General features: G+C 45.0%; 1 protein-coding gene across 1 annotated transcript in view; it reads left to right on the forward strand.

Annotated features, from left to right (window-relative positions):
• Positions 1-23,998, forward strand: part of cpamd8 (C3 and PZP like alpha-2-macroglobulin domain containing 8) — a 41,167-nt gene that overhangs the window by 15,753 nt on the left and 1,416 nt on the right. The window contains exons 23-43 of the mRNA XM_070960459.1: positions 35-86; positions 224-522; positions 1,401-1,478; positions 1,566-1,722; positions 1,887-2,063; positions 3,617-3,698; positions 7,608-7,764; positions 8,077-8,151; positions 9,976-10,141; positions 10,687-10,773; positions 10,942-11,078; positions 11,230-11,385; positions 12,192-12,254; positions 15,649-15,938; positions 16,034-16,121; positions 18,876-18,950; positions 19,177-19,282; positions 19,488-19,598; positions 19,678-19,890; positions 21,183-21,257; positions 23,432-23,633. Of these exons, the coding sequence (XP_070816560.1) occupies positions 35-86; positions 224-522; positions 1,401-1,478; positions 1,566-1,722; positions 1,887-2,063; positions 3,617-3,698; positions 7,608-7,764; positions 8,077-8,151; positions 9,976-10,141; positions 10,687-10,773; positions 10,942-11,078; positions 11,230-11,385; positions 12,192-12,254; positions 15,649-15,938; positions 16,034-16,121; positions 18,876-18,950; positions 19,177-19,282; positions 19,488-19,598; positions 19,678-19,890; positions 21,183-21,257; positions 23,432-23,633 (2,846 nt within the window). The remainder of the gene's footprint in view (positions 1-34; positions 87-223; positions 523-1,400; positions 1,479-1,565; positions 1,723-1,886; positions 2,064-3,616; positions 3,699-7,607; positions 7,765-8,076; positions 8,152-9,975; positions 10,142-10,686; positions 10,774-10,941; positions 11,079-11,229; positions 11,386-12,191; positions 12,255-15,648; positions 15,939-16,033; positions 16,122-18,875; positions 18,951-19,176; positions 19,283-19,487; positions 19,599-19,677; positions 19,891-21,182; positions 21,258-23,431; positions 23,634-23,998) is intronic.

Below are 23,998 nucleotides of genomic sequence, written 5' to 3' on the forward strand. Positions count from 1 at the left end.
TTTCCTTTTTCTCGCCCTCTCTCTCTCCTTGTAGCCAGAAGGCCTTCCCAGAGAATACACCTACAGTGTCTTCTTCTGTCCTAATGGTCAGTGCTTATGTATTTTCTTGATATAATTTTTCTCCCTAATTACATATCTTAAACTGATTTGTGCATAATGTACATACTGTCGATACTGTCACTAAACCCAAACAACTAGGTATATTTACTATTTCCATTCACAGAGAGAATCCACATTTCCACCCCTAACAAGTACGAGTATCAGTATGTGAAGAAGCCGGCCAGGATGAACCAGTTCCAGGTGGCAGTCAAGACCCACAACGATGCCCATTTTGCCCTCTCGGCCAGCCCCCATGACAGTGCGGAGATGCTAGAGATCGTTCTTGGGGGAAGGCAAAACACCCGCTCCTGGATCTCCTTGGGCAAGATGGGCGAGCCCTTGGTCAGCACTGCCACGCCAGGCATCCTCTCGTGGGACGAGTTCCGCAGCTTCTGGATCAGTTGGAAGGGAGGTGTAGTACAGGTAAGGAGATCATATAGTTATGTAATAATATACATGAAGAAAACATATATTGCTTTAGATTTACAACTCCCAGTACTGACGCTCCTGTGAGTCAGTGGTTGGATGTATAAATGCATTGGCAACAACTGATCAACTGTTGAGCAGGTGAACAGATGAGCGCATAGAAAGATGAAACCTCCTCCAACAGATTTGTGTTCAGATCACAAGTGGATGCTCCTGACACAAAGAGAGGAGAGTGAAAGAGACTCAGCAGGCCATGGGGTCTGTGTGTTAGGAGGACTGGCGCCACTTTTACTGGCGTGCCTTCCCATAAGGTCACGCTTAACGGGCTGATGTCAGTGAGGACACTCAGTGATCCATGGCCTGGTGCTCGCATGGCACCCTCTGGCTGGCACACTGCTCCCCAGTCCCAGCATTAGCCTCGCACCATTCACCAAAGGCAGCAGTTAAAAGCCTGCATATTACAGCCCAATAGGGTTCATTTATTTTGCAGAGGGGGGCGGTGCGCTGGCATTTTGGGCTAGATGAGCTGTGGGGCTCGCCCTTGCATGGTCTTTGGTTTAATGCGATTACACAATGAAACTCTAGTACCGGGGAGGAACTGTGCTCTACGTGGGTCTGTTTGTATGTTGTGTTTGTGTGTGGGAGGTGAGTGAATCACACTGGCATCACTGACACTTGGCAGAAGGACGTTGTTAGTGCTCAGTATGAGGGAGTAAAAAAAAAAAAAGAAAACACCAGTTTTTTTCTGAGGATTGTGATGTTTTCCTGTTGACTGCTATCTATTTGTGGTCTGATTAGGGAACAGTTATAGTACCACCAAAGAACACGAACAGATGCGATGGGATTGATCATGAATGTGTTTGCCTTCTCTCCAGGTTGGCCATGGTTTACATCCATCCAATGAATCAATGATCCTCCAATGGGCAGTGGGCAATGGGCAGTTCCCTGGCCAGGTTCGACTCCTTTATGGCATTTTATATACTAGTTGTATTCATTTATCTTGAGAGATCATTTCCAACATTTTTTGTTTGTCCATCCAGGTGCGTCACATAGGTTTCTCAACAGGCTGGGGCTCAGTTGGGGAGTTTAAGATCTGGAGGAAGGAAGACTCTGATGAGAACCACAATGAGGCCTTCACTCTAGGGGTCCCACACAACATGGTGCCTGGATCTGAGAGGGCCACCGCATTTATGATTGGTAAACTTTTTTTTATGTGTACCCAAATTATTGTCTATAAGAAACATGTACTCACCTTGAAGCTTTAGCTTTAGATCAGTAAAGCTGACATTTGAATGAAACTAAAATACATTTTGAAATGTGCATAAATGTTGTCTTTGTGCGTGTGTGTGAACCTGTATCAGGGGATGTGATGGGGCCAACTCTTAATAACCTGGACAAGCTGTTGCGGCTGCCCTTTGGATGTGGGGAGCAGAACATGATCCACTTCGCCCCCAATGTCTTTGTTCTCAAGTACCTGCAGAAGACCAGGCAGCTGAGCCCTGAGGTCGAGAATGAAGCAACTGACTATCTGCTGCAAGGTAAAGAAACTGCAACCCAACCACACTCTGGTTTCATAACACCAAACATGTAAAGCAAACTTACCCAGTGGGTCAAAGATGGCGTCCTCACTAAGCTTTAAAACTACCATTGCTCTCCTTACCAGAGGTTTTACATGCATGTGTCAGGGAAATATGGGTTTCCATTTTTTACACTTTCAATTTTAGTAATTGTCTTTAAGAAGTTTATTCTACTTGCTGTAATGTGGTTTGGATATGATGTCCGGTAAAATGTTTCAAATGCAAAGATATTTATTAGAAGCAGTGTATCAGGAGGACCAAGAGCTCTTAATTCATACAAACTGTTTTCCTGGACTACTTACTTTGGACATACCTGAAGCAGTGATCTAGTATTGGACACCGAGATGAAGGATCGCCTTCGATACCACAGATTCCACCTGTCTGGATGACTGGTTCAGATAACTGATGAGTGTTTATCCAAGATGCGCTGCATTCCCAGAATCCTGCTAACGTACCTCCAATTACCTAACAGCTGTTTAAGCAGAGGAAACAAAAGCATCAATTAAGCTCTCAGAGTGTGCCGTGAATCTCAACAAGTCAAATCCCTTCAAGCCCAACTGTGAGCAAAGTGACTTAATGCTGAGCGGAAGGAATGTTTTCTAATTGTTGGCAAACTGTGTGTTGTTGTTGTTGAGTTTTCTGGAAACTGCTGAAGTGAGGTTTACCTTGGATAAAGGTTTTTGTTTGTGGAACTGTTGATTTCTTGACAGACCAGCCTTGACCTGGCTGGCACTTAAAACTTTGGCTTGTGGACTGGAACATGAAGCTGGATGTGGTTACTCAGACTTACCAATCTTTTCCCGGCCTCCTCTGTTTTCTCCACGTACCCCCACAAAGACTCACTCAGTCACCCTGACAGTGGAAATGACATTGAGACTGACTTGGCTGTCTTTGATGACAGCGTGGGACACCTGGACCGATGACGCACTTTTATACATACATGCAGGCGCAGCTCGCTCTGCACTAAAGAAGTTCACTTTGCCCCACGTCAGTTATGTGCAGCTTATTGCATCCCAACTTTGCACCATGTGCACTGTGCACTGCCTGAAAATACCACAGAAATGGCCAAAGAGCATTTCAAGGTCAGGAAAATACCACATGTTGAAGTGCTGCTTTTGCCAGTCTTTGCACCGCCTGTCAAATGGAGCCCAGAGTTCAGTCTCACCTTGTTGCTTCTCATTTCCTGCCTGAGCTTCAAAGATCACAGGATGACAGGAGAGCCCTCACTTAATACCCTGACACTTTTCTACAACATTAAATACAATTTACTTTAAAATCTGTTAACTCTTATTATATTACGACTTCACCTCGAGCAGTTAGCGTGCATTTATCCTATTACATACAGTATGTGAGGGTCCTATCCAATGCTGTTTTAAGCGGTGGCAGCACTGATGGACAGAGAAAATGTTCAGTTCCAACAGACTTGACAGGCTCTGTACAAATCGAACAAGTATGTAGAGTAAGTAAGAAAGTATGCTCTCCCATCACCTCTCCCCCTCTTTATTCCTATCCAGGCTACCAGAGACAGCTGACCTACAAACGGCAGGATGGATCCTACAGTGCCTTCGGAGAAAGGGATTCCTCTGGCAGCATGTGGTAAGTCCTTGTAGGTGTAGCTGTTAAAGTTTGCTCAACTCATACCAGCCAAACTATACTTAGCCGTAGCCACATTCTTCACCTTTAAGTGAGACATAGGTTGCTGGCCAAAGCAATGAAGTTTTTATCAGCCTCTCAGCACACAATGCTCAAATTAATCTATTCCTGTTGATGTGTTTAAATCACTGGTGAGTGTTTATTTCATGTTTACACTGCCTGGGACCAAGCAGGCAGACAGAACCATCTCATTATATTTATAAAACTGAAATCAATGCTCTCAATGGGGAGCTCCGCTGCTTGCATTTGGAGGCCCATGCACAATGTGCATACCTCTGCTTGATTTATGAGCTGAGGTGGGTATTATGATATTTAATAGAGCTAACGCTGTGAAACAGCAGGTTACATAAACGACAGAGAATCATAAACAAACTGCATAATTGGATCCCTGAGGTAGGCAAAGCTGTCAAGATTTATTTGCAGTTAATCAGGGTTCATATCCGTGGCACCGAGCGGACCCATGCTGCTTTGGCCCCACAGACGAGCTCTTAATGCCACAATTGGAGACATTGTTCTAAGTTGTCTGGAGCCACTTCACCAAATGGCTCTCTACCCTTTTTTTGGACATGGCCTAGAAAATCGAAGTGGAGCATGCCTCTTAATGACTCACTACCTGGGTGTAATTGGTAACATTAAACTCCTATGGAAACCTTGAAGTCTTCCCGTGATGACTGTGAGAGGATATGAGGATGTAACAAGCAGAGGTTTGGAGTTTTCCTTGGCGCCCAGGGCAACAAGTGTGGGTTGTGGGCACAGTTTAGATGGTGAACCTTCAGTAAACCTGCATCAGACACTTTATGAATCCATCAGCAACATGTTTGCATCCAAAACAAGCCCAGGTTTTGTTTTAGATCCAGAGTTCACGAATAGAGTAGTGCATTTACTGCCTGCTTAAAAGCACCCGTAATGCAGTGTTAATGTATTCCAGCTAGTAAAATGTATCTGAGTGGAAATTGACAGGATCTAATGAAAAGATTGAACATAATGACAAGGGCTGGCAGTAATGCTTTGGTTTGCAGCGCTGGCTGTCTGTTGCCAAGGCTGTTAAATCTGCACAGTGTGGACTGAGGGTTCACTGACTTACTGTAATTTAAAGCAGGGAGACACTGACGAGGAACGATAACGGGGGATGTTTTTAACCCCTGGCTCCTTTTCATGTGGAGTTCAATGAGAACTACCTGCCATTTTGCAAATACAATAATACAGATGTTGGGTGGAGGTTTGTGCATACACGCATAGGTTTTTATTGCCATACTTGTGAGGACTTTTCATTGGCTACATTCATTCTATAAACACTGACCCCATGTGTTGCCCTTTTAACTACATCCTAATCTATCCTAATTTCAATCATTACCTTAATTCCAAGTATAAATTCCCCCCTTTGGATTTTGTAATGTTTCCATCTTCTACCATTATTATCAGCATGAGGACACACACACACACACACACACACACACACACACACACACACACACACACACACACACACACACACACACACACACACACAGCATCCCAGCCCCCCATTCTCACTGCATACCTCCTCTTCCTGTCCTGCTGCTCCGTGCCCCCCTGTGACACCTCCACATCCTATTTTATAATACCAGCCCAATGTGCAAGTCCATAAACCTCAACTGTCTTGCAAACCTTCTTAAAACGACAGTTTATCTAAATAATCTAATAAAGCCTCCAATTTCCATGTGTTCTTCCATTTTAGCAACAACAGAGAGAACTGAGGCTACGGCTGAACTAATGAATAGCTTTTAACAGGCTTGTCAAAAGTGTGCTCTCTCCTTATATAATTATTTTTAAAAGTGGGCCAGGTCTCTTTCTTTCCTCATTTTCTCTGACAGTCCCAGTTCTGGGCTCTACATGTTGAGGCTGGCATGGCATTTGTGTCTGCCCAAAGACTGATCTGACAACGTGAGCAGGGTTGGGGGGCTGAATACCAGAGATTGAAAGAACTGATATCTGCTGCTGTATTGACCTAATAGCTATTTGCAGTCTTGGGCCAAACTGGTAAGCCGATCTTATTTCTTTTGCAACAGCGTGGCTATAGAGCCTCTGAAGGTGTGTGTTCGTAAAATTAAAGCTATCTTTCGTCTATATGAAATATTAAGGCTTGTTACAAAGCTATAATTCAGAGACAGCCTGCAAAAAGTAAGCCCTAGAACTGAAATATAGCCACGTCCAACAAATAGTAATAGAGAAATGATCAGCCACAGCCAGACATTTGCTAACATTTTACATGTGTCTTGATTTAATTTCCCCGTTTAGTAGCAGCTGTAGCACCTAATCCATCATTTCAGCCTCAGAAGCCTCGTGGCAGCTACCCCTAACCCTAACCCCTCGTTAGCAATATGTTTGTGTAATCAAGATTCATCTAAGTTTAAGTGATAGACCCCGGGATGCTTTCCAAATCAACACACCAGCAACACCTCAATAGTAAAAGCGCTTAATCAGGGAGTGGGGAACCCGTTCTCTGAGTACAACTCCCGACATTCCCCCTTTAAGCTTGTCAAGTTAGGCTTTATCATGGAGCACACCCGTGTATTGTCTTTCAAAAAAAAAATCCTTCAGATCTACCCTTTGAAGCACAGAGCTGGATAAGGGTAGCTCAGAGAGGGGATTTAGAAGTGGGAAGTCAGAAAACAGGAGAGAATGGGGGGGGGGGGGGGATCCAGAGAGGGTGACCCCAGCCAAGGGCTGAGTGGTGGAAGTGAGGTTGTCTAGTGCTTCCTTCCTTCCCCAAACTAAATCATATTTACACTTTCCAGTACCTTTCCCTGGGGCCCGTGATACGATATTACTTAACATTATAAAAATTCCAACAGGCTTGCGCCTCCATCCCTACTTTTGTCTCGGGGGAGGAATAACATCCTGGTTCCAGCCAGGGAAGATTTAATGTTTCGCTTTATGAGAGCAGGGCTCATTTTTTCATACTCATCTCTCCTGGTGCTCTTTCTTGGATTGTGCTCTCACTTACGAGCGGTGCTGAGAAACTAGAGCACAACCTGTTTGTTTATTTCTTCGTTTCCATCTCGCCTTTCTTTCTTTTTATGGTAAGCAGCTTGCCTCATCCTATAAGTCAGTCATGGTCAGGGGTGCTGTAATGGAATGTCTTGCTGTCACTGAGGAGTTGTTGGCCAAAGTCTGCAGCTTTCGACCACTACCGGGAGGTCTGTTGTTTATGGATGAGTGTGTGTTTATTAGCTCAGCCGTGTCCCCCAGGGCTGACCTTGGCCTTTCTCCGTGGTTCCCCTGGTCCTTCTCCATCATGGCCCACTAAAACCAGGCCTCATAAACTTTCAGTCGCACACCCAGGCAAGCCAGATTCACAAACTCGGTGCCTGGGATTTGTATAAGTTGCAGAATGCTTTTGGGAAATCTCCAACAAACATGCAGAGAGATACTGTACATGAGCGGCCTGTGTGAGATTTCACATTCTCAGTGGCACAGCTGCCGCATCCTCTAGCGGTGATCAAACCCTGCCGCACCCATCTGCTCCCCTCCTCGCTTCCTTTCTTTTTTCCATTTCCTCAGATCCATCTATACATACCAGTCCTTTCTCATTCTATCTTTGACAAAAACATCCCTCCATCTGCTTCTCTATCAGCCCCGCTCCCCCTCTGTTGACAGATTGAAAGAGTGCGACTTGTTGGAAAACTCCTCACTCTGTTGAAAAACTGATTGCCGTCAAACTCCTGATAGTTAAGTATTTTTGCTGGATTTGCCAGCACATGTTTTAAAGGATCTTAGATATCTCTCCTCTCTTATCTTCTTCCGCTCCCCCCCCCTCCCCATCTTTATCTCACACTCCCCCCACCCCACCTCCATCTCCTCTCCCTTTAGGTTGACAGCATTTGTGCTGAAGTCCTTCGCTCAGTCTCGGGGTTTCATCTTTATTGACCCCGAGGAGCTTCGTGCAGCCAAGTCCTGGCTCATCAAACATCAGAGAGATGATGGCTCCTTCCCCGCCATGGGACGCATCCTCAACAAAGACCTGCAGGTAGGCTTGTGTCTTGGTGGATGTCCAGTCACAATGGACTGCATTTATGTCGTGCTTTTCCAGTCTAGTTTAATCACTCAAGTGCTTTATAACACACTCTCATTCATACACACACACACACGGCATCAGGAGCAATTTAGGGTTCCGTATCTTATCTAAGGACACTCAGACATGCAGACTGGAGGGGCAGGCGATCAAACCACTGATCATCTGATCGGTGGTCCACCTGAGCTCCTCAGCAGGGACAAACATAGATGCACCAAGTCCCAACTGAAGTCCTAACTGAAAGCTGAAGTGTGCTTTTGTCCACAGGGAGGGATCCATGGGAAGATTTCACTTACAGCATATGTGGTAGCAGCTCTCTTGGAGACGGGGATAACCACAGAGGTAAGCAGTAAGCAGCTCAGCATTAAGCTAAACTGTGTTTTAATGTGACGGCACTTCAACAAACCCATTAAAGAAACAGGTACAAATGTTCCCCTTTGCCTGATCTGTCACTTAGAGCAGATGCAGTACAAAGTGTTTCACGCCGCCAGCGGGTTAAAAGGTCTTTTAATCATTTGGAGCGAAGTGCAGCGCGCTGCCTGTCCCACTTGAACCACTTACTCCTGTAGCCCATCCTACCAGCCTGCTGTGGATTTAAGCACAGGTCGTGTGTGGACGTATCTCTGCATTCCTGATAGTTGTGAAGATGGATGTGCTGGCAGTCAGCCTACTCATATTTGTTCTGCCCCAGTGCTGCTAATCTAATATCTAATCACATTTTGGACTACATCAAAAGATTTAGTGCTGACGTGCAAAGACAATTAAGTTCTGTGAAAAGACACCTCGGCTGCATTCCTCCCCTTCTCCTTTCTGCTTTTTCCCCCTTTGCACTACTTTCCTTCACTGCATGATTTTACTTTACTGTGTTACTAATAGCCATCCTCAGTAATCAAATATCGGCACCATATGTGCCGTTCAGTCGGTGAAAGATGTGGGAAAAGGAAGAGGACCATAAAACTGGTGAAATCATCCTCACAATCTTATTGCAGCCTCTGAACCTCTGATTGTTTTTTTCTTCGCTCTCCATTTATTCACATACTTGACTCTTTATTTAGCATTTCCTCCTCCTGGCTCCTCTCCATCCCATCTGTCCTCCACCTCCTTTCCTCTGCTATCTATCCCAAAGGGCTTCTTCTGAGAGTCTGTCCTTTTACAACTGATAAAAACTGAAAAGGTATCCTTCACATCAAAGCGGAACCTTTAACCCCCCCCTCCAATTTCACTTAATTAAAAGATGACTGCTGCAATTACAGTGAGTGGCTCTGGAGGCCTATCATCTCAGGGATGAGAGGGAAGGTCACATCTGCATGAGATGAAAGTCAACTCTCAACTTTTTAATGGCCAGAATGAATGTTTATTCAACAACTGCATCTGAGCAAAGGAGACGAGGGAGAGTTTGGACAGGACCGCCTCTAAACAGTGTGTGTGTAAAAGGTATGCCAGAGGTCATGTTATGTCATGTAAGAGGCATATCTGGTGATCTCAGGGGTATTAGGTTGCCACAGCACAGAATACAAAATAGAAATAGAATAAAAGAAAAACTCAATCCTCTAGAAACATTAAACAGATGCTGTATTTTCTAATGTACTTGTATGATAAACTATATTTGTACTAGAGTAAACTGTACTATTATTGTCTATATAAGACATAATAAAGCGTGTAATATTGACAATTGTCATTATAAAGCATATCAATGTCCTTTTTCCGTTTTATGCTCGTTTGAAACTTGAAAACTTCACAAATACTGAGTGAAAAAAGATTTTATTACGTTTCATTTTTGTTTCCTAAACAGTCTGTGGGGCCATGTTTCAGGAGCTGGCAGTCACTCTTGTATCTATTGCCTTACAGGACAGCTTCCATCAACACTGGGCTCAATAATCCAAAATCCTAAAATTTATGTATGAATTTAGATATGTTGACACTTTACAAATGAATGGTGTTTTAATCAGTTACTCAGATTGAGTAAAAAAAAAAAAAAGCACCATCAGCACATTCACAGGTTTAAACAGCAGGTTATCACTAGTGGAAGAATAAATATACATAAATATCTCCAGGCCTGCTTGCAAATGCACCAATAATTAGACTAAATTCTAAAAATTCTAACAAAAATGACTCTCATCACATGTTAATTTGTGTTTGTCTAACGTCCTGTCATGTCTGGTCCAGGAAGAAAAGGTGGCGGTGGCCAAAGCCAAGGATTTCCTGGAAAGCAACACCTACTCTGCCGACGACCCTTACACCACGGCCCTGTCTGCGTACGCCTTGGCTCTGCTACGCAGCCCATACGCCCCGCTGGCTCTGCGCCGCCTCAACCACATGGCCATCACACAAGGTGCTGCCACACTCTCTCTGTGGAGGTTCTTCCACTCAGAGCTTAGTAAGCTGGACAGCAGATGTTGAATGCAAGTGTTCTGTCACAACAAGGCTAACGAGAATATGTAGAAATTTATAGCTCATTTCTTTGGTCAGATAATTACAATTAAAGCCTCATGTCTTAAGGCTGCTTGCAGGTATAAGATGTAGGACATAAACAAGGGTGAACGAAGCAGCTGTAGTCCTCAGCAGTGGTTCAGTTCACTCCTCCCTTTCCCCCTCTGCTTCTTATCTCTCTCTCGGTTTCCTTTGGCCATTTCCTCCTCTTCCTCTCCACTGAAACTTTCTGCAAGTTTTGGCAGATTTGACAGAGTTGAGGGGAACACGACAATACTTGATCACAATCATTTTATTCCCCGAGTACACCGAAGACACAGGGCTTGGCTGCACAGTTGCTGAAAGATTCAGACAATTAGGATATTGATACAGTGAGTCATATGATCCAGGATGCCGCCCCTGCACCCTCACCACCCTGTCTTCAGCTCACTTTGTTTGTCTTTGTAGATGGACTCACCCACTGGAGTCTGACTGGCAGTACTATGACAGATGAGGACACTTTCATGGGCTTCAGTGATGGCCTCTCTCAGTCAGGTATACTGTTCAACTATTAGATTTAATATTACCTATTGGAAATATATGACTGCTCCATTCATACTGGCTGCTTCCTGTCATCCTCTTGTGCAACCACACAAAGCTGATCTGGTCTGAAAATAAGATGTAGAATCCAAATATGAATCTTCATAATTCATTTGTTCCCAGTGGTGTCAGCAGAGGTGGAGATGACAGCCTACGGTCTCCTGACCTACACCCTCCTAGGAGATGTGGCCTCAGCCCTGCCTGTGGTCAAATGGCTCTCTCAGCAGAGGAATGCCTTGGGTGGCTTCTCCTCCACGCAGGTAGCCCTGTTTCTCGAGCTTCTCTTGTGTTTTGGTCCAGGCACTCTGTGCAGTTTCTCTCTAAATATAAGTCACAATCAAATAAATGAAAATCAAACTAAAAATGCATTTACTCAAGCCTAAAGTAGATCTGTCTGAAACTCCTGTGCAGGACACGTGTGTAGCTCTGCAGGCTTTGTCCGAGTACGCCATCCTGTCTTATGTCGGAGGGGTCAACCTCACCATCTCACTGGCCTCCACCAACCTCGACTTTCAGGAGACCTTTGAACTCAACAGGGACAACAAGAAACTCCTCCAGAGTGCCAAGGTAATCACGGCCCTGGAAACAGTGATTAGTAGAAATGATTCTTTTATGGCGAGCGTGCTCTGCGGTGTTTTTGTGCGCAGATGAGGCACGACAGGCGGTTTGCCGTGCTGCTGCCTCGAGATTGTTTATCTAGGTTGACAGCGCTCTATCAGCATTAATTGTCAGTTCCAGTAATCATTACCAGGTCGTCAGAGGGAGGCATTTCACCACAGAAAAGCCCTATTATTTTCATGCAATTAAGAAACTTTTCCCTCTCGACAACAGTGATTGATGAGCATCTATGTACCAGAGCCACACTCTGGCACTAACATTAATCTCTGTGTTTCTGTGGCTGTTTAGTAACCAGGACCTTTTTCACACTGCCAAACCAAACCAGGCTTAACTGGGCTGGATTTCCCAAAACCACCTTGTTGGTCTGTTGATTTAATAGCTGTGTTTTATTGGCCCATTTGCCCACACATTGCAAACTTGACAGCGTGGGCGTGAATTACCTTGGCCGGGCCACTGTGGCATCGGGTCATTGCTGCTGTGTGTGAAAGTGCTCCATCAGACAGCCAGAGTGGTTCAGGTGAGAGTGCAGTGCGCTCTCTCTGCCGGGCATGTTCCTCTGCTGTGATTAGTGGTGTCAGCTTAATTGGGGGCAATTAAGGCCTGCTGGTTAGTAGCCAGGGAACCACTAGTGGCAGCGCAGCAGCCTACAGCATTCATTCACTTGATAAATGACTCATTCACCTCTCCCTGCCCCCTCTGACTCTCTTTGTTTCTCTTCTTTCTTGCGTTTCTCTTCTTTCCTTCTTTTTTTCCAGATCCCCAGTATCCCCACAGGCCTTTTTGTCAGCGCTAAGGGAGAAGGCTGCTGTCTCATGCAGGTATTGTAGTGCTCACACACACAAGCTCACATAAACAGACACATTTGCTTTCTTGAACATTGCCAAAAAAGGAACTGTAATTCTTACTTCATGGGTTCTCAGCAAGAATCTGGCAGTAAAGGGGAGTCAGTCGCCATTGCCCCATAATGCCCAAATTCCTCCCTGTAAACTGGAGTAATCTGGTAGAGTTTAGCCAGCTGTTTTGGAATGTGTTGATCACTCCTGTTTATTCCTGTGGTCCCGTGGACAGGATGCTGTTTACTTCCACGTTGAAACAAGGTTCATCCAGCAAAATGCAGCTGAATGTGTTTTTGTGTATCTGTTGCTTTAGAGACAGTGTGTTCTGCTGCAGTTCATGAAGGGTTTAATGGAATATTTTTCACATGGATGTGTAAAGTACTTGGTGTCAGCGGAGATAGAACATTGTGCACCGTGGCCGCAGCGGAAAAAAACTGTGGGTTGATTAGACGGCGGTGAGACAGCGTTATGTGGTTTTCTAGTGTCAGAATGAAGCCGTCTGTCTCCCAGGTTGTGACGTTTAATTGTGATCAGGGGAGGCACAGCTGATATTTAGACATGAGTTACAAGTTTCATGCTGTTCCATCATTAGAAGCAGAGTTTATATATTGCAGACAAATCAGTCCGCTCTCCTCTATCACCTCTCAATATCATCAATATATTTTTTACCAAAAGGCAGTCTTGAACAAAATGTCTTTTGGAGTGGTTTCTGAACAAATTTCTCTTCCCATAAACCCAAAGCAGCAAAAGCACCGCCCCTAGCTGTGCAAGTAATAGAAATCCAAACACTTAAAGAAGCTCGTGATGAGAATCATTTCTGACAGTCTAAGTAGGACTTCGGATGTTTGCTGAGGTAATGGGTGAGAGCATCGAGACCTATTTCATGATGTATGCATGTATACAGGCTCTGCAGGCTCTTGGAACACTCTGGTAATGTTTAGTATATCAACAGTGTCTCCAAGGAGAGACATGAGACAAATCTCGTAGCGAAGAATACATGTATTCAGGGGGAAGGGGGGATTGATGGTGGAATTTATGTACTTTGCACAGACCATAAAAGACAGGACAGTCTAGCTCATTCAGCAAGCAGGAAGTCTTTTTCTTTTTCTGTTGTCCATCCCCTTTTCAAAGCAGAGCCAGTGTATTCATGAATTCTTTAAGTTGTCAGTACGGTGTTTGACTTGAGTTCAGTAACACTCCACCTCAGATAGTTGACTTCTCATGCTAGAGTTGTGTTGCTCAGAATCCATAACCACAACTGGCACGGCTTTATCACTGATGATGTCTTTCCTAGATCCCAGATTGTCCGAAACAAAAGAGCAAAAGAACACAGACTCTTTACAAGGGAAGCTCAATCTGAAAGACAGACTTGTTCTTGCTCTGATGCTAGAAAACCACCTCACTCTGTCTCCTCACTGGTTTACCAGCCTGCAGATCATTTCCACTGAGGCCATCGTGCACAATGCTCTAGCTCATTGGACAGCAAGTACTTTACTAAAACAGGCTCTGAAAAAATTAAATCCTTCATTAACTGCAACAGCACACGCTGTCTAAAAGCTGGAATATCCCTGTTGACAAAAAAGCTTTAAGGTATCTTTTCTCTAATTTGTCCCACTTAATGGATGTTTTGTACTTGTGCATTTATCTTTGTAACTTTAAACAGAGGCCTGTGTTCTTTTGTTCATTTGTTGGTGACGTGGAGTTACGGTTGTGGCACTTGGACACTGACTCTGGCAACTTTCACCCTTGGATTCATTATCCAAACATTTGAAAAACCTGGTCTAGGTTGATTATATATGTTGTTTTCCTCATGCCTTTGTCCAAGCTGAAGATCCAGCAGTGCCACAACGTCTGTCTGTTATCGCTAGTAAAGGCTATGAATCAATCGGTGTGCTCCGTCCTTTCTGTTTACGTCCCATGATGTCACAGACAAACAAAACCCCCTTTCATAAACAACAGGAGTCATTTTTTCCTCTTTGTTGGATGACATTCTGTGCTCTCATCTTATCACTCATGTTGAAACGCTTGTCTGCTTGAAAACCAAGCAGGACGTAAACGAAAAAGCATGTGTGATCAAAGATGTTTAAAATCCTTTTTTTCGGAAGCCCGTATGTGAGATATGACTTGATATGACGGAGGCACAGTCACCCAGCGCAGCGGATGTTGCGATGCCTGAAACGTCCTCCAACTCGTTCTCCTCAGCTTGTTTCTCACACACAAACACACAATTTCTTTCTTCACACCTCTCTCCCTCTCTACTTTCTCTCCATCCACACCTCCCCATGCGTCAACACACCCCTCTGACAGCCCCTCGGGCCAGCAGCACCTGGGCTCTAATGAAATACAAGAGCGGGGCAATCAAAGAGACCTGTCAGTGTGTGTGTGTTTGCAGACATACTGTATGTGATGAGTTTACGTCCTGTGCCTCAGGATTATTATTTAGTAGCTTTGCAAAGGTCTCAAATCAGACTGGGTGATTTATTCAGAATGTGTACAGGTCTGGGAATAATAATCTTCTGTGAAATTATAAAGAGCATCAAAGCAGCGAGTTGTCCTCAGGCTGAAATACTAGTAGTCTTCTGAATGCATGTCTTGTGTCCAGTGAATATGATTTGTGGTTTATTGCTTTAAAGTGCAGCCAAACTGCCTTTTTTTCCTGACTTTCTAGTATTTTCAAGGCCGGAGGTCTTAAATATTTGAACTCCAAGTAGTTTGTTTCCAATCCATGATGCCAAATCGTATTAATTTTGTTTCTCCATACACATTTTTTTTTTTTTTTTTTTACAAATAGCTGCCTCAAACACATACCAGATATTTGGCGAGCAAATGAAAACTTTGATAGCAGACAAAATGACCAACTATCACGTGATCTGGCACACTACATGTTGCTGCTATAGGCCTACACAAGGCCTCCGCTTGATGTTGGTCATTTCTGCAAATGAAGAAGTAAAACTAATGTCCTAATCTCCTAATCACAAAGGGAAAAATGACAAAATCAACAGCCATGCAACTGGCTCTGTCAGGCTATGTTTGCTCATTTGCACTAAACTCAAAGTACAGCTGAGGTTGATAGGAATGTAATCAGTTCAGCAGGTATTTGACCCAGTGATAACATTAGATTAAAATTCAATGTACTTAGGAGACATGGATGTGTGTGCACCACATTTTACCAGTAGTTCATCCAATAGTTATTGAGACATTTCACTCAAAACCACAAATTTAAACCTCATGGTGGCACTAGAGGAAAACTCTGAAGGATTCATCCTCTGGGAACCATGAATGCCACCCCTAGAGCCAATCAGGTGCTCCGTCTGAGCATGTAAAGTCTTCCCGGATATCATTCTTAAACACTGCACTGCTCCCTGTTTGTCTGCAGATTGATGTGTCTTACAACCTACCTGACCCAGTATCCAAGCCAGCCTTTCAGCTCAAGGTGGACCTGAAAGAGCCTTTTCAGGAGCGACACCTGCAGCCCCCCTCCTCCTCCTCCTCCTCCTCCTCCTCCCCCTCCTCCTCCTCTTCCCGCCATCCCTCCTCACGCTCCCGGAGCCGTGCTGACAACCGCTCTGAGCTTAACCGGAAGCGGCGGGCGCCCATTGATGACGACGACCCAGCGGCCCACCAGGACAAAATGGACTTCCACATTTCCTTAGAAGTCTGTGCCAGGTAGATCACACACACTACGCATAAATAAAGATGTTGACCTCACACATGTGCACAGTTCTGCTTCTAACAACTTACATCCCCGACTCTCTGCCAAGGTGGCTCCATTCAGGCTCGTCCAACATGGCCGTCATAGAGGTTCCCATGATTTCTGGTTTCCGAGCAGATGTTGAAAGCCTAGAGAGGGTATGTAATCACATTAAAACACACGCACACACTTTGCCAAAGGGTTAGAGATTGTATATCCTGAACATACACAGACCCATAGACCCCCACTGGCTATTATTCTTGGTTGTAGCGGCTCACAGATTGTGGACAGGCAGGGCAAGCAGTCAGGTAAGTGCCCAGACCCAAAAAGCAGGTAGTAACAGAGACAGATGCGTCCACATCTGGAGGCCATTCGATGAAACGCAGTATGTCATGGAATTCATCAGACTCCTCCTGTTTCCTTTGCAGACCCGCTGTGAAAGCCACTCACGTGTACACATTCACACCCACACAGGATGCATCTCCAAACACGCTCGCGTAAACAAGCTCACTTTGGATACGGATATTATTCTGGTGGTGCAGTAGAATGTGTTGTGTAAATATTTGTCAGAGCAGCAACGAGTCAAGTGTTTACCTGTTATGCTCTCCATTGTAAGAAGTTGTTGGATAGAACAGCTCCTGGAGACTTCCATCTAATGGGACAGGCTGCGCAGATGTGCAGTGAGAGAGTATTTCACGTGTTTGTGTGTGTCATCGTCACGGGAATGGTCGTTAAGGTGAAGGTCCTTTTTTATGGTGTTTTTTTGGGGGGTATGATAAGAGACTAACTCATGCGCTGCTGGGTTACAGTGTCCCAGGGTCAGAGGCCATCGGGCCTCTCTGGGCCTACAAGACCAAAAACAGCCCCCTCATTGGGCCACGTGAGGTAGAGCCTTAGAGAAAGTTTACAAAAGACAGAGGGAAGAGGCAGATGTCCTGTAATAAACAGAGGATCGGATTAAAGGTGTAACAGATGTAGGATGGATGAGTAAATTGAGGAATGGTAAATACTGATGGAGAATAAGAGAAATTGACGAGAAATTTAAGGATCCAGGTCAGCTCCCCAGCCACCCATCAGAGGCCTGTCCCTCATTACTAGACAGTTATAGGGCCTTAGTCTGCAGGCTCCCACCTCTAAAAGAGTCACCTCTCTGACTACCTGGGTAAACGCACACACATACACACAAACACTGCTGTGAGTGTGTCAGCCGAGGCTGACCCGAGCTGTAGCGGCTAACAAGCTCAGTTTACACCCCTGCTGGCCTCCCTTGGAGTTTTACTGCTGCCTGCCCGACTGCCACTTACATTCCTCAATTTATGGTGGCAAGCTTGGCTTCTACAGTCATGTCTAGTTGCTCTCGGGGAAGCTATAGTCACGAATGATTAGTCCGGTGACTGACTGGGAGCTACCACAGCCACGGCCTCTTATCACCCAATATAATGAGCTTTGTTTAACAGCTCAGCACACACTGTGGATATAACATTTGAGCTATGGGAGTTCATTGGCAATGTTTAGTTGCTAGATATACAAACAATGCTTTCGTAAACAGAGGGACCAATTGTGTAGCGTGTGTGTAAGAAAGAAAGAGAGAGAGAGAGAGAGAGAGAGAGTGTGTATGTGTGTCTCGGTGGCGCCAGCTCAGGCTGAGCACCTCATAAACCCCTGCTGTCCAAAGGCTGCCACCTTTGACAGAATAAAAAAAAATCCTCCGGTGGGGGGAATTAACTCTGCTGGCTCTCTAAGCACACGCTCACATTTGCAGTAAACAGCTTCCCCATTACTCATTCATACACATTCTTAACTACATTTGGTTATGCATGTCTGACCCAGCTCTACGTTTGCGCCCAAGCTTCACAAACACCAGAAACTCTCTCGTAAGAATAAAACAGTGATTAGGCGATCCCTGAGGAGAGCTGGGATCCCTCGCTGATTTCGACTAATATGAAGTCCATGATTGGCGACCTGCACTTTTTCCACCTCTGCCATCGTGTCGTGGTCGAGTGCATGTGGTTTGAATTCCACTTGTGGCTCACAGAGCACATTTAAATGCAGACCATGTGGACTCTGACAGGCTGGTGATGAGGGCACTGTACAGGAGGTGTAAATTATGAATCAGTCGGCTGATTCGAATCCTCCTGTTCTCGTCAGTCTGATTTGTAGTCGCTGACTGTGCAGTTTGTTCTCCTTTTTGTCTGAATGAAGTGGTCACACCTCTGTTCAGATTCACTTCAGTACGAACAGCAGCAAGTGAGCACATCACCGTTCGTATCAAGCACCGTCGAGCACTGTTTATAAGGTTAATGGCTCACATCTTGTCACATGTTTGCGACATTTATGACGCCATTCTTGCTTCTGTGGTTTTCGCTGTCATTTAATAAGCTTTTAATGAGGTCATGTAATGTATCTCAACTGAACTGACAATGATGGATTGTGCGAGGGCCCCTTAGTATCAACATGGCCAAACGGCTCACAGAGCCTTTAGGACATGTCAACCCAGGGTTTCATTACATATTTAACACTTAATATTTAATCTCAGTGAATAGTAAACCCTAGTTAGCATGAGATGGAGCTGTCCAGCCCACTGTGGTGCTGATTACTATTTATGTCCATTTCCATGTCCATGACTAGTTGTTGTCCATTAATGTTGGAAACAAATGTACAGTTGGTTTGACTACAAGCCATGCGTTCTTTGTCCATTTTCTACCATTAACCAGTTAAAGAGTCAAAAGTCACCGCAGAAGTCTTTCAAACGTTACGTCCCACTGCAGTGCCTCACCAAGGACATAAACAATACTCTCACAACGTTTCTGGACCAATTCCAGGACTCAGCCAGGCCAAACTCTGTCAGAATCCAGTTGTCTTGTGTATTTTTCTGCACACTGAGCTTGATTTTCTCATGTCTTCCTCATCAGCTGCTGATGGACAAGCGAGTGGGTCTGAAGAGATATGAGCTGAACGGAAGAAAGGTGTTGTTCTACTTTGATGAGGTGAGTCTTATCCGAATCCCTCCTGGTTGTGTCCATCGTGGCTCTGCTCATGCCGAAGAATAATGTGCATGCGGTGATGGTGGATGAGGAGGGGCTCGTTCACCAGTGTTTGCACAGGGCTGGGGAGGATTTGTGTGTTAGTGTGAATATTTGCATTTCTCTACATTTGTTTGCTTTTCTGGGTGTTTTTGCACATGTTTTTTCTGTGTTTGTCACCCCTTCTTAGATCCCCAGCCAGTGTATGACGTGTGTGGCCTTCCAAGCTGTCAGGGAATACATTGTGGGCAAGACAGCGCCTGTTCCGGTCAAGATCTATGACTACTATGAACCAGGTGTGCCTCTGATGAATATTTTAAGTGCTGCTCTTTAAAGAGTTACACAGCAGGAAAACGTCTAACTCAACATGATTTATGAAGTGGCTTCTTTTTTGTGGAAATGGGACTTTTTAAAGTTTATGACCTAGTTATGGTGAGCATCATCGTTGTTTTGTGTGTGGATGTGTGAACGTGCCGGTGTGGGTCTGTGCTTGTCATGCAGCCTTCGAGGCCACCCGGTTCTACAACGTTAGCGAGAGCAGTCCGCTAGCACGGGAGCTGTGCGATGGACCCACTTGCAACGAGGTGGAAAGTTCAACCAACCAGTGGATAGGTGAGACTCATGCTACACCCTTACAGATTCCCTGACACCCCACTTCCATCATCGCTTAAAAACGTATTTCTTTCTGCAGGTTTTGTGCAGGCGAACCAGTGCAACAATGTGTTTGGCTGTCTGGAGGAGGAGCAGTTTGAGCGCTGCACTTGCTACAGAGACTGCGGTTACGACGGGGAGCCAGTATGTGGCTCAGATGGGCAGCTCTACCAGAACCAGTGTCAGATGGAGGTGTTTGCCTGTCGAAACGGGACTCGCATCAAGCAGGTTCCGCTGTCCCAGTGTCCTCACAGTAAGAGCTCTGTCACCGCATATCACTGCACCTGGTTCCAGAGCTGCATCTCAGATTTGTTACATTAAAACAGGTCTGCTGGCAGGAGAAACTACTGATTGGTTAGGGCAAAGCAAAACACAAAATTGGCTGCCATGAACACAAAGTTGGGCTGAATGAGTGAAGGTAGTTCAGTCTGATTATCATGCTAACACTACTAGACTTGGATGGAAGTTATTGCTTAGATGTTGACAATTATTTTGAAAGAGCCACAGTCTGATTATACTACTGTTTATCATATCTTGCTGCATGCACCCATCCTTAATTCAGTGAAATTTAGAAGATTAGGTTCAGAGCAGGAAATAGCTGCTCTATTAGCTTATATCAACTGTATAGCCATTTATACAATGAGTGGACTGTAATTCACAGACATTTACAGCATATCCCAGAACTTAAAGTAGTCTGTAGTATGAGTGTGTCTTCACAGGAACTCTTGTGACACTTTATTTTATCAGATACAGTCAGTTGCTGTAACTCCATGTGAGTGTATAATGATCCACATGTCCGCTGTGTAACGTATCTGCATGCATGTCTGTTCGCATACACATGCAAGTGCGTCTATGCTCCTCCGTGTGTGCCATGATCTGAGCTGTAGAAACAGCTGTTCAGGTGTTGAGCTGATTACTGGATGAGTTTTCTGAGGAGAGCTACCCTCCGTACCCCCCCCACCCTCTCTCGCTCTCTGCTGTATTACAGGGCTCTCTCCAAATGACAGAGTGCTTTTGTCCAGCCCTTTGAAATCCTTGTCACATTCCTTTCCGACGCACAGCCCAACAACAAAGGAGCCTTCATGTTGTGGAGCAGATTGGGAAAAGGCATAGACAAAACTTTGGTGGGAAAAGACCTCGGTTTGTGCCAAGTGGTTCATGCTGTAGATTATCAAAAGAATCGTAATTTCGTTTCGAGCTCCCTGACCTTGTTTGTTTGTGTATGGTTGTGTGGGGGAGATTCATGCCACCATTTCCCTGTTTTGAAAGGGAAAAAGATACAATTTGTTTCCACACACGGCCCCTCTGGCTATGGTTTGGCCCCTGCTATTTTTGGAAAGATTTTAACGCAGGCCTCTGCTGAGGCTGAGTGTACATCATTGTTTTGCCAAGAAGTGTTGCTCAGTGGGGTGGATAATGCTTCTGTGCAGCATTTAGATTATGCAACACTGAAACTCTGTTGAATTCATTACTATTTTTTTTTTTTTAGGTGCTGTGGCACATAACCGTAGATAATCCAACGTGTGTGTGTGTTTGTATTTCCAGTGGAGAAAACGGTGGAGGACAGACAACCAGTAACGAGCCAGGAAACCGAGCAGCCCTCAGTGCCTGTACACACAGGTAACCTCATCTACCTCACCTTTCCCTGCTCACACACAGCTATGCATCATCTCCCCCATGCACTCTCCTCTCAATTTTTACATTTCACCCCTCTTTCCTTTCAACCTTCCCCCATCTGCCTGCTAAGGCCAGCTGCAGAGGCAGCGCTGCTCTGTATATTTTCTGCCTATAGTGGCTTCTACTCCTTCACTTGATTGTGTGTGTTTTCTTTTCTAACGTGGAGAATGGGAGTTCACAAGGGCAAGAAGAAGAAAGAGTGAGAGAGAGAGAGAGAGAGAGAGAGAGAGAGAGAGATGAAAGGGTGTGTTAGGGGGTGTACAGCTGAGAAAAGAAAGGGGAGAAAGACAGTCAAAGAGGGATGAGCGGGAGGTGAGATGAAAGAAGAAAGAGAAGGAGGCTAGAAGGAGGGAAAGGATGTGAGGAAGTAAGTAGATACGTAGGTGGGGTGTGTGGCAGCACATTCCCCTGCCACCACATCATGTCTACAGTCGGTGTGATAAATAGGTGGATAGGTTTCACACTGCAGGCTTGATTGTAGCTCTGCCATGAGCTTAGATCAGCTGCCACTTCCAGAGAGGCAGCCAGAGAATTCCTGATAGGATGTTTGGCTGCGTGTGGAGGGAGGACGTAGCTGTGTTACATTTGGCAACAGAAACATAAAAAGACGCTGCAGTCATTCACAAGCTGCATACTGTACATGCACGCTGCGTGTGCACGGATTGCATGTGAGCTGATGTATAACATTAAGTTCTGCCTATATGAATGTCTGAGTTATGTACAGGTGTGTGTGTGTGTGTGTGTGTGTGTGTGTGTGTGTGTGTGTGTGTGTGTGTGTGTGTGTGAGATGTGGCACAGCCTGCACTGACTTGTTTCCCAGCCTGCAGCTCCCGGTAGCTGCTGCTCACAAAGCTGCTCTCAGTCAAAGGTCTCTTTAGTACAAAAGCTAACACTTCACACTCACCACAGGAATGCTGTTATGCACTCACACACACGTGTATATCTATATATGCACACACACATTCACGTATTGCATGCTCACACAGGCAATGTCCTCTCACTCGCGCACACACACACACTCAGCTACAGTATGATAACCCTGGGATGATTAGATTGAATTAGTACTGTAAAAACACTGTCATTGTAAACCATTAGAACATCGACGACATGCCCGCTTAGTGCGCTCAGAGTGTAATAGGTGAAGGTGGGCTGTGCCAAGGAAATGACAGTTTCCACTGGAGCAGCAGAGGAAGCTGGAGCTCTGGAATTAGCTTCCCTGTGCAGACTTGTCTTATTAGTGAACTTGTACCAGAAGACAGCGTACAGAATAATGGATATGCAGACTTGCAGGCTTCATTTCGGAAGCTTTTTAGCCATGTGAACCTTTAATTCCCCGCTTTAAAAAGCAACTGTTACATGTTCATTTTGTGTATGCAATTGTGTGTTTAGACCACACCATTAAGTCCAATCTGTACCACAAACTTCTGATTGTAAGATCTGGTGGTAGTGGACTCATAGTAGGTACTCATAGTAAAATGAACATGTAATAAAGTTATACCCTTATCCAAAAAGTGTGATTTTGGAAATAGCGTGCCATGTGAGAATCCACCATTTCAAGCAGGGAGGGACCCCTACTGTCTGTGATGGGGTATTGCGACCAGAGCTTCAGATGCACAGGATATTAAAGGTGCCCCGTGGAGTTTTCTTGTAAACAAACAAAAGCAATGTTCGTATTCAGTGTTTCTCACCAAAAAAGCGTTGAGTTCTAAAAAACAGTCTGAATGCATTTTCTTCCTTTTTGACAAGACAGTTTCTTCTAAGTTTGAAACCTGCTATGTTTACTGTTGGCTTCCCTCTTTGTGTGTTAGTTTCACCAGTAGATCACTGGAATAAAATAAAACCATTGGTGGGAATGTGTATCGGATCACCTGCCTGCATGTTGTTTCTGGACACACTGCTCCATAAAGCTACTAGTGGTCAAAAACTCCACAGGGGCACCTTTAAGTCTCTATGACACCCATTTCTTTCATCTCCAGCAGCTAAATGAAGTACTTCTTCACTGAATATTAGATATTGTGATCAACCCGTCAGTGACTCCCTTGTCAAAACCCAGTTTCTACCTGCTCTCATTTGTTTTAATATGTCTCAACATCTCATCCCACCCCCAATCTCCCCAGGTGAGGAGGAGCAGGGGTCCATGGCAGAGGTGTCCTACTACTCCTACGAATACGACCCAGATTCAGAGCCTTTCCTCGCTGACGCAGAGGGAGGAGACCATTTTGACCTTCCTGAAGGTGGAGGGCATGTAGGACAGAAGGCGCTCCTGCCCGCAGATACCCAGCTACCCACACTGGACACAAAAAACACCCCTGAGCGATGGTACGAGCCGCACCATTAATGCTTTTGACTTAAGATTGTTCAATATGTTTCTTACCGCCAACAAAACTCATGAAAACCTAAAAAGCTGTCTCTCAGTACTTGCTGAGTTCCCGACCCTTTAGCTGTAGCTGTCAGCCTAAAGCTCATTCACGCCTACAAAAATAAATGTTTAAAAGGGCTCAGTTTTTAGAAAACATCAGGCAAAGAAGAGTAAACAGGGTATTTGCTGGGATCTATTTTCAGGCGCTCTAATGAGTATTTACAGCAGCAGGGAGATGTAAGTGGGATCGACTCAGCATAAACTGCACTGCCCAGCTTCATAATATTGAAAGAACATGTCAACCAGTCTGGCTCAGTGAAGTCTT

This window comes from Chaetodon trifascialis, chromosome 4 (genome assembly GCF_039877785.1).
Source record: "Chaetodon trifascialis isolate fChaTrf1 chromosome 4, fChaTrf1.hap1, whole genome shotgun sequence".
Lineage (NCBI taxonomy): Eukaryota > Metazoa > Chordata > Actinopteri > Chaetodontiformes > Chaetodontidae > Chaetodon > Chaetodon trifascialis.